General features: G+C 47.9%; 1 protein-coding gene across 1 annotated transcript in view; it reads left to right on the top strand.

The window, feature by feature from the left end:
• The window catches only part of LOC126544788 (G patch domain-containing protein 1), a 70,590-nt gene extending 57,934 nt beyond the window's left edge, over window positions 1–12,656 (top strand). The window contains exon 16 of the mRNA XM_050192258.2: window positions 12,560–12,656. Coding sequence (XP_050048215.1) covers window positions 12,560–12,587 — 28 coding nt within the window. The 3' untranslated portion in view covers window positions 12,588–12,656. The remainder of the gene's footprint in view (window positions 1–12,559) is intronic.
• The last annotated feature ends 547 nt before the right edge of the window (window positions 12,657–13,203 follow it).

Below are 13,203 nucleotides of genomic sequence, written 5' to 3' on the forward strand. Positions count from 1 at the left end.
ACCTGCAGAAGGGAATGGTCGTGACACGACGTGTGCAATAAAGAATGTGGCTGATATCTGAGAAGCATAAAAGCTGGGGTTTGCCTATTTGGCAAGGGAGTGCGCCGATAATGCGAAAGATAGTGGTCCAGCCGAGCTTGCAAACTGCCACGTGTGTTTTTGTTTAACCCCTGTTTGACAGTCCGTACTGCCCTTTCCGCCGGGCCATTAGACTGCGGTTTGTAGGGAACTGTCCGCAAATGAGCGATGCCATTGCGCTTCATAAATGCCCTGAACTCTTCGCTAGTAAACTGCGGCCCGTTGTCCGTCACCAGGGTCCTCGGCAAACCGAACCGGCTGAACATAGTCTGCAGTGCTTCAATTGTCTTTGTCGAACTGGCGGTCTTCATGGCGGTAACCTCGATCCATTTCGTATGGGAATCAACCACGATCAACAACATGTTACCTTCCACAGGACCCGCAAAATCGACATGGACCCTAGACCATGGCTCCTCTGTGTCCGGCCAAGGCACGGGTTGTCGGGCAGGAGGCATGCTGCCCCATTCTATGCATGTTGGACACGTGTTGACCAGCTTCTCAATGTCCCGATCGAGCCCTGGGTACCAGAAAACAGAACGTGCCAGGTTCTTCGTAGCCGTTATCCCTTGATGTGCATCATGCAGCATACGCAGGATTGACTGCCGCGAACTTGTTGGAATAACCGCTCGATGGCCCCAGTACACAATTCCGTGGCTGTACGTCAGTTCGTCTTTCCTGTGCATGTACACGCGTAACGGCTCCTGAGCAGGCATGGCCGGTGAATCTAACAAAACAAACACGTGTCAGCGGTGCATGCTTATTCACAACAGGTATGGCAGCGAGTAGATTACCCTGCTGACTATGAGGCTTCCTATGATTTTGATAATTAAATAGTACCTGCTCATCCTACAGATTCAGTAACATGTACCAAGTTCATCGATTAAGTTTATTTTATTGCATAGCTTTAATAAGTATCCATTTATGTGGCTGACGCGCTTGAGTTTTGAATGCACCATGGTGCGACCTGGTGGCGGTCAACGTAGTTGGCTGGGTAGTATGGAAAATATGTCGTCCCGTAGAGTAGCACGAGTCTCACTAGTTTTGTGCTTTCTTTTGGGTTTTGTGCATATATCTCACACTTGAAAAGTGTTTGACACATACGTAGGGCGTTTTGCACTACCGAATGCGGCACAGGTCATGGAGTGTGGGCGCTTTTTGTCCGACAAACTGTGCTGAAGGCGGCCGGACCCGGCGAGTATACGCCACACTGCGCTGAGCAGCACACTGTGCCCAAGCATCGTCACCGCAGTTATTGATGCGTGGTGAATCGTCATGAGGGTCGTGGGCAATTGCCGCAGGGTCGTGGACTTGCCGCAGGTGGGAACCGAACCCACAACCTTCGCATTTCACGTGCGATGCTCTACCAGATTGGTAGAGCATCACACGCGAAATGCGAAGGTTGTGGGTTCAGTTCCCACTTGCGGCAAGTTGTTTTTTCATCCACTTTAATTTCCATTAATTTATTGTTTCTTTATTTCATTTATTGAGCACAAGTAATTTCCCCTATGTTGTCCTTGGTGTCAGTGTTTGTTGGCTTATAATAGTAAAAGTGCCATTCAAATGAAATCAAATACTAACCGATTCGAATCGAATGTGATAATCTTCAAGTATTCGCACACCACTAGTTTTGGCACATAAAACCCCACAATTTAATTTTAAGAACCATGTCACTGCCACCGTGACACCCACGATGGGGGTCATATAAAGTTGTGCCAAGCAGACTTTCAGGGTGGAATAAGCATGTCTGTATTATCAGTCGGCAACTGTATTGGTTTAAACATGAAGGAGGCCCTAATAAGAAGTAGAAAAAAACACCACATAGTGCAAGATAAGTGCAATGTGCAAAACGACACATGTAAAATAGCAAGTAAAATTTCAGTCAAGCAAAAGTAAGTATGAAGAAATATGCAGTAATTTCTTTTATTCATCATCATCATCATCAGCCCATTCTATGTCCACTGCAGGACGAAGGCCTCTCCCTGCGATCTCCAATTACCCCTGACCTGCGCCAACCGATTCCAACTAGCGCCCGCGAATTTCCTAATTTCATCGCCCCACCTAGTCTTCTGCCATCCTTGACTGCACTTCCCTTCTCTTGGTATTCATTCTGTAACCCTAATGGTCCAATGGTTATCTAACCTGCACATTACATGACCTGCCCAGCTCCATTTCTTTCTCCTAAAGGGCCCCTGAAATGGTTTGGAAAAATTTTGTGGACACGTAGGGTACAGCTAAAGTTAATAATTCGCACCACAATTTGTGTGAAGCGTGTCATATTAAGAGGGCTATGGACAATTACAAGTTACCCTCCTCCATAGCCACGCATTTTCTCTTCAGCTCGTTCGCCGAGTGATCAGTGCTAAGCTCCTCCGCCTTCACTGGCTCTGCATCATGATGGCACGTCGTGTCTTCGACTTCCAGTTCTCTAGCAGCGAATGCGTGAAGCCTCTCCAACCTCTCTGCCAGCTGCTTGGCAGTCGACCCCAAGTGACAGCTATCGAAGCAGCGTGTGTTGCGAGCATTCTGTCGCAACGCTGAACGTGTCTGGTATTCCGGCAACCACAGGCGAGCTGGGCGTTTTGACGGAACAGTGGAGGAATAAACTCAAGCTGATTAAGGAACTTTAGCGTAGACGTACGTGAGCTACCTGATCTGTCTCCACGGTCCAACCACCCATTGACGCAGAGCTTAACCAGCCAAACAAAGAGCTAACATTGCTCTAACCAAGTGTAAGACATTTTAAACATTTACAAAAACAATGTGTTAACAATTACACTCCTACGAAAAATTTGCACCAGCACCAAAGAAGAATATGCTTAATTACTGGTACTGTGTTTGGTTGAGCTCTGTGCTACCAGGTGGTTGCACCATGCAGACCATTCATGTTTGCGCTTCTGCTCATCCTGTGAAACGGCTCGGTCAAACGACCAGGCCCTGTCCCCTTGCTCTTACGTTTACCCGAATACCAGACTCGCGAAATGCTGTTGTGGTAGTAATCTTCCGGTGCAAAGTGATCGCCGCAAATGCGCAAATCCTGGCGCCAATCGGATAGCGACAGTACTATGCACTGCAGCCACTCCGCTCATCTGCTGCCTTGCAGAGGGACATGATGTCGCAGCTTGACATATTGCCAGTCACTATGTTTGCAGCCCACAATACAACAAAGTCGAATCATGGTACTCGCGAAAAGACAGACCGACTCTGGCTGCGTAGCTCTCATCAAACTGGAGCACATTGTAACACCAGCAGACGACGCTTGCTGTGTGCCGGAAGTGCTTAAGTGTAGTGAGAAATTGTTCTTGCGCATTCTCTTTCTGTTACTTTCTTTTTATAGAAACAAATTAACTAACATTCCAACTATTACGAACAACATTTGTTCACCATAAAGTTGGAAAAATTATTGATGATGCGCCCTGGGCAGCCAATCGTATAGCTCACCCTACTAACTTCATTAGGGAAAATGACGTCAAATGGGTAGGGGCGGCTTAAAATTCAGCCGAGCGATGTACATGTTTAAAACCCTATAATAAATTACACACTTTACGCAGACACTTAGATGCGCCACTTAATAATAAAGGACCTACTCTAAAGACTCGGTACGTTTGTACAAAATCGTCAAAATCATTTCAGGGTCCCTTTAATGTCAATTAGGATATCTGCTATACCCGTTTGCTCTCTGATCCAAACCGCTCTCTTTCTGCTTCTTAACGTTACGCCTATCATTCGTCGTTCCATCGCTCGTTGAGCGGTGCTTGTTTTCGAGCTTCTTGGTCAGTCTCCAAGTTTCTGCCCCATGTGTTAACACCGGTAGAATGCACTGATTGTACACCTTTCTTTTTAGTGATAATGATAAGCTTCCAGTCTGGAGCTGACAATGTCCGCCATATGCTATCCAACCTATTTTCATTCTTCTATGAATTTCCTTCTCATGATCAGGGTTCCCTGTGGTTAATTGACCTAGGTAAACGGACTCCCTCACAGACTGTAGAGGCTAACTGGCGATCCTGAACACTTGTTCCCTTGCCCGACTATTCATCATTATTTTTGTCTTCTGCATATTAATCTTCAACCCTATTTGAAGATTATTATCATGCTTTTAATACATGCTTACTTGCAAGAACAGTGCACACATCAAGTATTTCACAATATTGCTGATGGGTAAAACTGGAAAATAGGGCGAGTTGTTGTTGATTCATGGTAACGGGCAGGATGAACAACGAGGACAAAGAAAGAACCACACAGGATTATGACTGTCCTTTGTGGTTCTTTCTTTGTCCTCATTTGCACTGCACATTACCATGGGTAAAGGAGGCTGCATTGCTGACATTTAAGATTTACATTTTTGGATAAGTTTGACAACTTTTGAAAAACACCTGCTAGAGAAAATTTTTGAAGTTCAACTTATATGTCCTCATGAGTATGTCAAAGCCCCAAAATTTTCATCTTCATGCTTTGAATTTTGTGGCTTTGATGTATACAACTAGATTCTCCATTTTCTTTCGTTGTTACCTTGTGTTCCCAGAAAATTTGTTATTTGCTTCCTGATTTCATACCACAGAATAACACAAAGGACATAGAGACTTTTCACTTTTCACCGCCATGCGCATAAGCTCACTTCTAGCTTCTGTACATGTGAAGAATTTACCACGTCTATTCATATTATTGCGATATCATCGAGCGATGCTCAAGGGACGAGTCGCCGCGAGAACGAAAACGAAGTGGGTCTGTGCCCTTGGCGCGAGTGAATGTCGGCCTGGCGCTCTGGCTCCAGTCCAGTGTAAATAGCCTGTAAATAGTCTCTTTCGTCTGTGTCTTTTTACACGTAACATTCTGGTGGAGGTCAGCGATCCCCGTCCTCGCCACGGAACTCCGGAGTGGTCGGTACATCGAGCTTGTCACCATGCCTCCCGGTGATGAGCCTGCCTCTGCAACGGCTTCGGCTGGTCTGACTGCTCCAATCGTCACGGTTGCCCAACATCGCGACCCTGGTGTGTTCTCTGGCCTGGAGGGACAGGACGTTGATGAATGGATCAAGCTATGTGAACATGCCAGCACTAATAACAGGTGGGACCCAACCATTATGTTCGCCAATGTCATCTTTTATCTTGGCGGCACCCCACGCGTGTGGTGCAAGACGCATGACGACGAGATAAGCAGTTGGGACACTTTCAAAGAAAAGTTACGGGAACTGTTCGGCGACCCCATTGGCCACAAGGTTGCCACGAGAAAGGCTCTTGCGTCTCGTGTTCAGACATCTACAGAGCCGTACGTTTCATACATCTTCGACGTCTTGGCTCTATTCCGCAAATCTGATGATGCTATGTCTGAATCAGATAAAGTGTCACATGTTCTAAAAGGCATCGTCGATGACGCTTTCAATTTGCTTGTTTTCGGCAACGTCTCGACAATCGACGCCATCATTAAAGAATGTCGTCGCCTTGAACAAGCCAAGAGCCGCCGTATCACACACAGCATCACGCGGCTACCCAACACCGCTGCTACGTCGACATGTGAGGGCCGACCGCGTCAGGCCACCACCTGTGACGACGTTACCCGTATTGTTCGCCACAAGCTCGAGGCCACCTGTTCGCCAGCTTTCTCCACGACGCCTCCCGATCCGCCAGCAACCACGATTGCCATGATTCAGGCCGTAGTCAGACAGGAATTTGAGAACATGGGTCTGAACTCCGTGTGTTCAACATCTCAAGCCAGCGTTCCCCAGTTTTCTAGCGGCCCTCCTCGTCCCCGACACTCCTTTTCTACCACATCTCGCCGCAACCCGTCCAAATGGCGCACCTCTGCTGTCGCATCGGCCACGTCGCTCGTCACTGCCGCAACCGATCGCCTCCTCGGACATACGCCGCCACTTATTCCCGCACCTTTGGACCTTCTGTTCCCTATGCCACCCGCCATGAACCCACTGCCGCTGATGCCCCTGCTCCGAACCTCCGCTACAGCTGCTCGCCCTCACCTCGACGCCGTCAGTCTCGTTTGCCCCAACCTCGCCGCCTATCGCCTCCCGGGCCCAGCCGGAAAACTAGGCACTGCAGCTTCTGGAGGTGAAGCTGCGTTGTCGACACTGCCCTCAAATCCTCTGCTCACGTTAAACACGAACCAAAACCTTCTTAGCGTTGACGTTGATGGCTATCCTGTCACGGCACTCATCGATACAGGGGCACATCTTTCTGTTATGAGTGCTGCCTTCCGACGACGACTGAACAAGCTCCTCACCCCAGCGTTGGCACGCGTCGTCCGCGTTGCGGATGGCGGTACTGTGCCTATTATCGGCATGTGTACGGCACGTGTTAACATCGCCGGCCGCCACACTCCTGTCCTCTTCACCGTGATTGCTCATTGCCCCCACGACCTCATTCTTGGCCTCGATTTTCTCTCCGCGCATTCTGCTCTTATTGACTGCTCTGCCAGTACCCTTCGCCTTGAGTTGCCAATTCTCGCAGAACCTTCTGACGCACCCCAGTGCTGCCTACGCCCCACCGGCTTTATTCGCCTGCCGCCAAAATCAATAGCCTATATTGAACTCTTGTCTTCCCCACCAGTCCCTGATGGCGAGTACCTCGTCACTCCTCTGCCCGACATTCCACTACAGTATGACGTTACCATGCCTCACAGTATACTTACAATTACTGCGAACCGCACTTTCATGCCTATCTTTAACTTTGGATTGGCAAAGCAAATTCTTCCGCAAGGTATTTGCCTTGCCAACGTTGATTGTCTCGGCGACCATCACATGGCAACTTTATCGACCGATGCTTCTTGCGAGCTTAGCAGGCTCATCGTGCCAGCCTCGGCCGCCGATCCCAAGATACAGAAAATGGTTGCAACGGACCTGTCTTCTGCGCAGGCTGAAGACCTTTACCAAGTATTATCGTCCTACAGAGATATTTTCGACTTCGACAATCACCCTTTAGGCCAGACGCTCGCGGTCAAGCATCGGATTCTTACTGGCGATGCTACTCCTATTCACCGACGACTGTATCGAGTTTCTGCGTCGGAACGCCAAGTAAGTCAAAGTGAAGTGAACAAAATGCTAGACAAAAACATCATTGAGCCTTCTTCGAGTCCCTGGGCGTCACCTGTAGTGTTGGTTAAGAAGAAGGATGGCACGTGGCGCTTCTGTGTAGACTACCGTCATCTGAACAAAATTACTAAGAAGGACGTCTACCCGCTCCCACGTATAGATGACGCCCTTGACTGCCTCCACGGTTCCAGCTATTTCTCTTCTGTTGATCTTCGTTCTGGATACTGGCAGATTGCTGTTGACAATATGGACAGAGAAAAAACCGCGTTCATCACACCTGATGGCCTATACCAATTTAAAGTAATGCCGTTTGGATTATGCAACGCCCCTGCCACCTTTGAGCGTATGATGAACTCCTTGCTCCGAGGTTTCAAATGGTCTACATGTCTCTGCTACCTCGACGACGTCATTGTCTTCTCGCCCACGTTCGACACTCAGCTTGAGCGTCTAACAGCTATACTTGATGTATTTCAAAAGGCGAAGCTGCAACTTAGGTCGTCCAAATGTCGTTTCGGCTGCCGCCAAATTACTGTTCCCGGCCACCTCGTTGACGCCTCCGGAGTACAGCGTGATCCCGACAAAACTCGCGCTGTCCGAGACTTTCCGGTTCCGAAGACAGCCGCAGACGTTCGAAGTTTTGTAGGGCTATGCTCGTACTTTCGTCGTTTTATTCAAGATTTCGCGGCATTTGCTAGACCCCTCACAAATCTTTTGAAGAAAGGCGTACAATTCTCGTGGGGTACTGCAGAAGCCGCCGCCTTCTCTTGTCTCGTTACTCTTCTCTCCTCACCACCCATTCTCGCCCACTTCGACCCTGATGCCCCTACAGAATTGCGTACAGGTGCCAGCAGTCATGGCGTAGGTGTCATCTTAGCCCAGCGTCAGCGTGGCCAGGATCGCGTTATTGCTTATGCGAGCCGCCTCCTCACACCATCAGAGCGCAACTATTCCATTACGGAACGAGAATGCCTTGCTGCAGTCTCGGCGGTTGCGAAGTTCCGTCTTTACCTTTACGGTCGCCCTTTTTCTGTAGTCACCGACCATCATGCTCTCTGCTGGCTCTCATTGCTAAGAGATCCTACAGGCCGGCTTGGTCGATGGGCTTTGAGGCTACAAGAATTTTCATATTCCGTGGTCTACAAGTCTGGCCGCCTGCACCAAGACGCTGACAGCTTGTCGCGTTACCCTGTTGACGACCCTGACACCTCCAATATTACCAGTGCTGCTTGCGTATTCTCTGTGTCGCAGCTGCTTCATTTCGCCGACGAGCAACGTCATGACGCCTATATCAGGGCACTCATCGACCGTTTTGAACACTCTCCGGCCGACGCCACACTACACCTCTTTGTCCTCCGCGACGGTACTCTGTACCGTCGTAACCTTCATCCGGACGGCTCTGAGTTCCTACTTGTCATACCTAAACACCTCTGCTCAACCGTTCTAGAAGAGCTTCACGACGCACCAACGGCAGGACACCTCGGCGTATCTCAAACCTATGACCGTGAACGTCACTGTTTTTTCTGGCCGGGCCTTGCCCGTTCCGTACGACGTTACGTCGCCGCTTGTGAACTTTGCCAACGACGCAAGAAGCCTTCCCAGCTCCCCGCTGGTTACCTGCAGTCGCTCGATATCCCTGCCGAGCCCTTCCATCGTGTCGGCTTAGACCTTCTCGGCCCATTTCCGGAATCTACATCAGGAAACAAGTAGGTTGCAGTCGCGGTGGACTACGCTACCCGCTACGCCGTAACCCGCGCTCTTCCGACCAGTTGCGCAACTGATGTTGCGGACTTCCTCCTGCATGATATCATTTTGATTCATGGTGCTCCGCGTCAATTGCTAACAGACCGTGGCCGTACATTCTTAGCCAAAGTCATTGACGACATCATGCGTGCCTGCTCAATACAGCAAAAATTTACCACCTCCTACCACCCTCAAACGAACGGCCTCACTGAGTGTTTGAACTGCACCCTTACAGACATGCTATCCAAATACGTTTCAGACGACCACCGTGACTGGGACCAGGCTCTACCTTACATCACCTTTGCGTACAACTCTTCCCGTCTCGACACTACTGGCTTTTTTCCTTTTTACCTCTTGTATGGCCGTGAACCGACGCTACCACTGGACACTGTGCTTCCGTCCACCACAGCATCAGCTAGCGCTTATGCCCGTGATGCTATAGCCCATCCTGATCACGCTCGCCAACTTGCGCGCGCTTGTCTGCAAGTCTCTCAAGAGAAACAAAAGCAGCACTACGACCTCCGTTACCGTGATGTCAATTTTGTGCCTGGCACCCTCGTGTTGCTTTGGTCACCATCGCGTAAAGTTGGCCTTTGTGAAAAACTGCTTTCCTGCTACACAGGCCCATATCGCGTGCTTCACCAAGTGACCGATGTCACCTATGAAATCGTTCTAGCCATGCCCACTATGTCCTCTGCTGTGACAACCAGTGACATTGTCCACGTCGCCCGACTCAAACCCTACAACTCTCCACACCCCTTGGATATTTAACAGCACTGTGACGGCGCTTTTGCTGCCGGGGGGTAGTATTACGATATCATCGAGCGATGCTCAATGGACGAGCCGCCGCGAGAACGACGACGAAGTGGGTCTGTGCCCTTGGCGCGAGTGAATGTCGGCCTGGCGCTCTGGCTCCAGTCCAGTGTAAATAGCCTGTAAATAGTCTCTTTCGTCTGTGTCTTTTTACACGTAACAATATATTTACTTCGCTGTAGGAAATCAGTGAATGTGCTCCTTCTTCAGTCTACTGGCAGTGATTGCAGTTGGCTTGCTAAACTAGGCCACACTGGCTTATTGCTTAATGCCTCTGCTATCACTACTGCCGCAACCTTGGGCTCCAATCCCAAAGCCAGCACCTGATTCATTGTGTCAGTGGCTGTGGCAGATTAGAAAACAAGAGAGGGACATCCTTTTTAGAGGCAGTGGTGAAGCAGAGTTCCCTCATTGGATCTTTAAAAAGATTCCCATTTATTGTCAAGTATTTCAGCTTCATATATAGGCCTACTTGTCACGATGGCTCAGTAGCCATGGCATTTTTCTGCAGAGCATGAGGTCATGGATTTGATTCCTGGCTGTGGTGTCATCATTCCATGAGGGTGGAATGCAAAAACACTTGGGTTCTCCATCAGTTATTGTCATGTATGCTCCCCGAGTTGGAAAATGTGATAAAAAATGGCACTATTCCGTGACTGGCAAAATAAAAGAGAGCATATTAGAGAAGTATTGACGTGACATTCTCGACTTTCCGTTTTTTTTACTTTGAATGAAAGTCCTCTACCTTGAAACCCAAAAACCAATTCTCACAAGCCTCAAAGCACCCTAAATAATTTACTATATAATACCTTTTCTACGAACCAGTTTTGGTTTCATTTGTAAGGAGGTGTATGTGTCATGACATGGTGACATAGAAGGTGGTCACATAAGAGCAAAACATTGCACTGTTTTGCCACTCACTATGACTCGTTCAATTGTGCTACATCGAACTGCATAATGAGTAGCAGCATAACAGACAACCAAACTATATCGGGCACTCCGAGACCCTTGCTATTATTTTTTTTCTAGTGTTTCGAGGTTGTGTACCTTCATTTCTTAAAGAGCGAAAATTTTTAAACGTCATGTCAGTGCTCCGTTAATGGTTCCAGAGGTTCCAGTCGTGAACAGAATTGAAAGCAAATCTTTCCTTTCATTGCTGATTTTTTTTCATCATCTTCACGAAACTTTTTCAAAATTCAACCAAACACACCGAGTGCTTTGCAGCCTTCTCTCTTTTTCTTTTATGAGCATTTTCTCTATTTTGCACACTTTTCATGCAGTGCTAAGCCTGTGAACTGATACGCCAGCAGCAATTTTTTGCACATGCTTCTGCATCACTGTTAATAGCTTCTTAGTGTACTACACATTAAATGAGCCCTGCAAGGCCTTCAAAACTTAGAACACACTGGAGTGAGTGCGGTACCTTTCAACAAATATACAGTAGAACCTTGTTCATACGTTTTGGAAGAAACAGTGAGAAAAACGTACTAACTGGGAAAACATATCCGAAGTAACCAAAATTTGAAAGGCTCAACTATTGTTAACTACTGGGGCGCGATCGGAGATCGTTGTTCAAAACACAAACTGAAAATGCGTTTCGAACAACGATCTCCAATTGCGCCCCTGGTGGTGTTCCGGTAACCCTAGACGCGCTTTGTTGTTTTCCTATTGCCTGGTGTTTTAAGGAGGAGACGGGAAACCGAAACGAAATCGAGCTGGTGGGGGATGCCGGACACCCCCGAAGCGAAACCTGATGTCCACACCGCCCCACCTGCAGCAAGGAACAGTGGATTATCGCCTACTGAAAGCGTGCTGTACGCTACCAATGGCACTATGCACCATGCGCTGTAAAACATAGCTGAAGGCAGTGAAGGTGCTAATCGCAATAGGATTGATGGCGACAGTTGTGAATGCAGTGTGCGACAACCCAGGCGGAGATTTACTAGTACTGGAATAAGAAACTGTGCGCCCCGTCGTTTTCACGGGAGACGAGCAGCTATATAATGTTATCAATCGCGTGCGCTTCGTGGCCCCCCCCCCCCTCTTTCTTCTTTTTAACGTGGGATCTAGCGGCCGGAAAACATATACAATCGCAGTTTGCCGAAGGGAACGGCGGCGAAGCCAGCAGGGTGCGCTATGCATGCAACAGCACCACGCATTGTGAAACGGATAGGCGAAGATGCTTATCGCAATAGGATTGGCGGTGGTAGCTGTGAATGCCGCGTGCGATGACCCCGGAGAAGATTTGCTGGTACTTAAATGAGAAACTGAGTGCGTGCCGGCGTTTTCACATGAGATGGGCGGGCGAGTATTGCGGGGAAGCTGCCGTGGTGGGCAGCTATATACTGTTCTCGATCGTGCACGCCTCGCGCATTTTCTTGTTTACATGAGGTCTTGATCACATGGGAACATAGCTGAATGCTATGTTTGTTTGTATGCGGAGCATTCGCTGCAATCACGGCGCGCAAGCGGACATGTCACGTGGTATTTTTTTTTGTATTCCGCGGGCATCTGCAGTAAGCGGGAAAGCACTAATGCCTAATAGAAAGTTAGAAACTGTTTTATCCAATGTTTTGCTAAGCTCTCTACAACTTTCTAATTGGAATTTTTTGCCTAACTTAGTTGCTTCAGAAGTTGGTTAATTAATCTTGACTAATGCAATTAGGCAGAACACAAAAAAATAGTGCGACTTACTCCATACAATAGTCAGCAACATGCTTTTGGTCAAATCGTCTCAGAGTGCATTGGCATATTTTTAAACTCTGACTAAAGTTAGCTGGGACAACCCTGTATATGCCGGTTACTATTACATGATGCTGTACTTATGCTTGTGCATGTGCTGCAGTTTGCCTTAAACATTTCCATTTTATCCCTTTTCTTACTTTTCAGGCTTGAGAAGCTAAGAAAGCTTATGTGATGAAGGCTGACTCCCAACACTGTAAATAATAAATAAATGATGTCAATAAATTTTATAGTTTATAGTGCTTTTTTTGTGCAAGAACATTCCAATTGCTGGTTGTGGTGGCAGAATTATACAGGGCAGAGTTGGAATATTGCAATAATTATATTCTAATTCTTTTCCCTGCACAGCACCATTGGCTCAATTGGTCCCTACATACATTTTACCTGCATTGGCTTATTCGAAGCAGGGGGTGAAAAGAATGAAACAGAATTGAGTCAAAGGAATCATTTCATTATGCTCGCTCAGCAGTGCCTGTGAAGAACACGTGCTTCCATTTCTTTTGTAATGGTGCAAGGCTACACTGAATTAGAGAGCACTTGTGTGAAACGGCAAATGCTGCAATGGCAGGCAGTGCAAACACATTTTTCTTGGGCGAGTTGGTGTTTGCTGAACGACATGACCTGAATGACAAGTGACAGACAGAAAAGAAAGACGGCGCTACTTGTACCACCTTTCTTGCTTTTCTGTCACTTAGAATCTTTCTGTTCCGCTTTTTACGCTAAAATATCATGTCGTTAGTGCAGACACAGTACTTGTTGAACGCATCGCACAGTGCACACTCAAGGTTGCA

The sequence above is a fragment of the Dermacentor andersoni genome, chromosome 1, assembly GCF_023375885.2.
Source record: "Dermacentor andersoni chromosome 1, qqDerAnde1_hic_scaffold, whole genome shotgun sequence".
NCBI classification, from domain to species: domain Eukaryota; kingdom Metazoa; phylum Arthropoda; class Arachnida; order Ixodida; family Ixodidae; genus Dermacentor; species Dermacentor andersoni.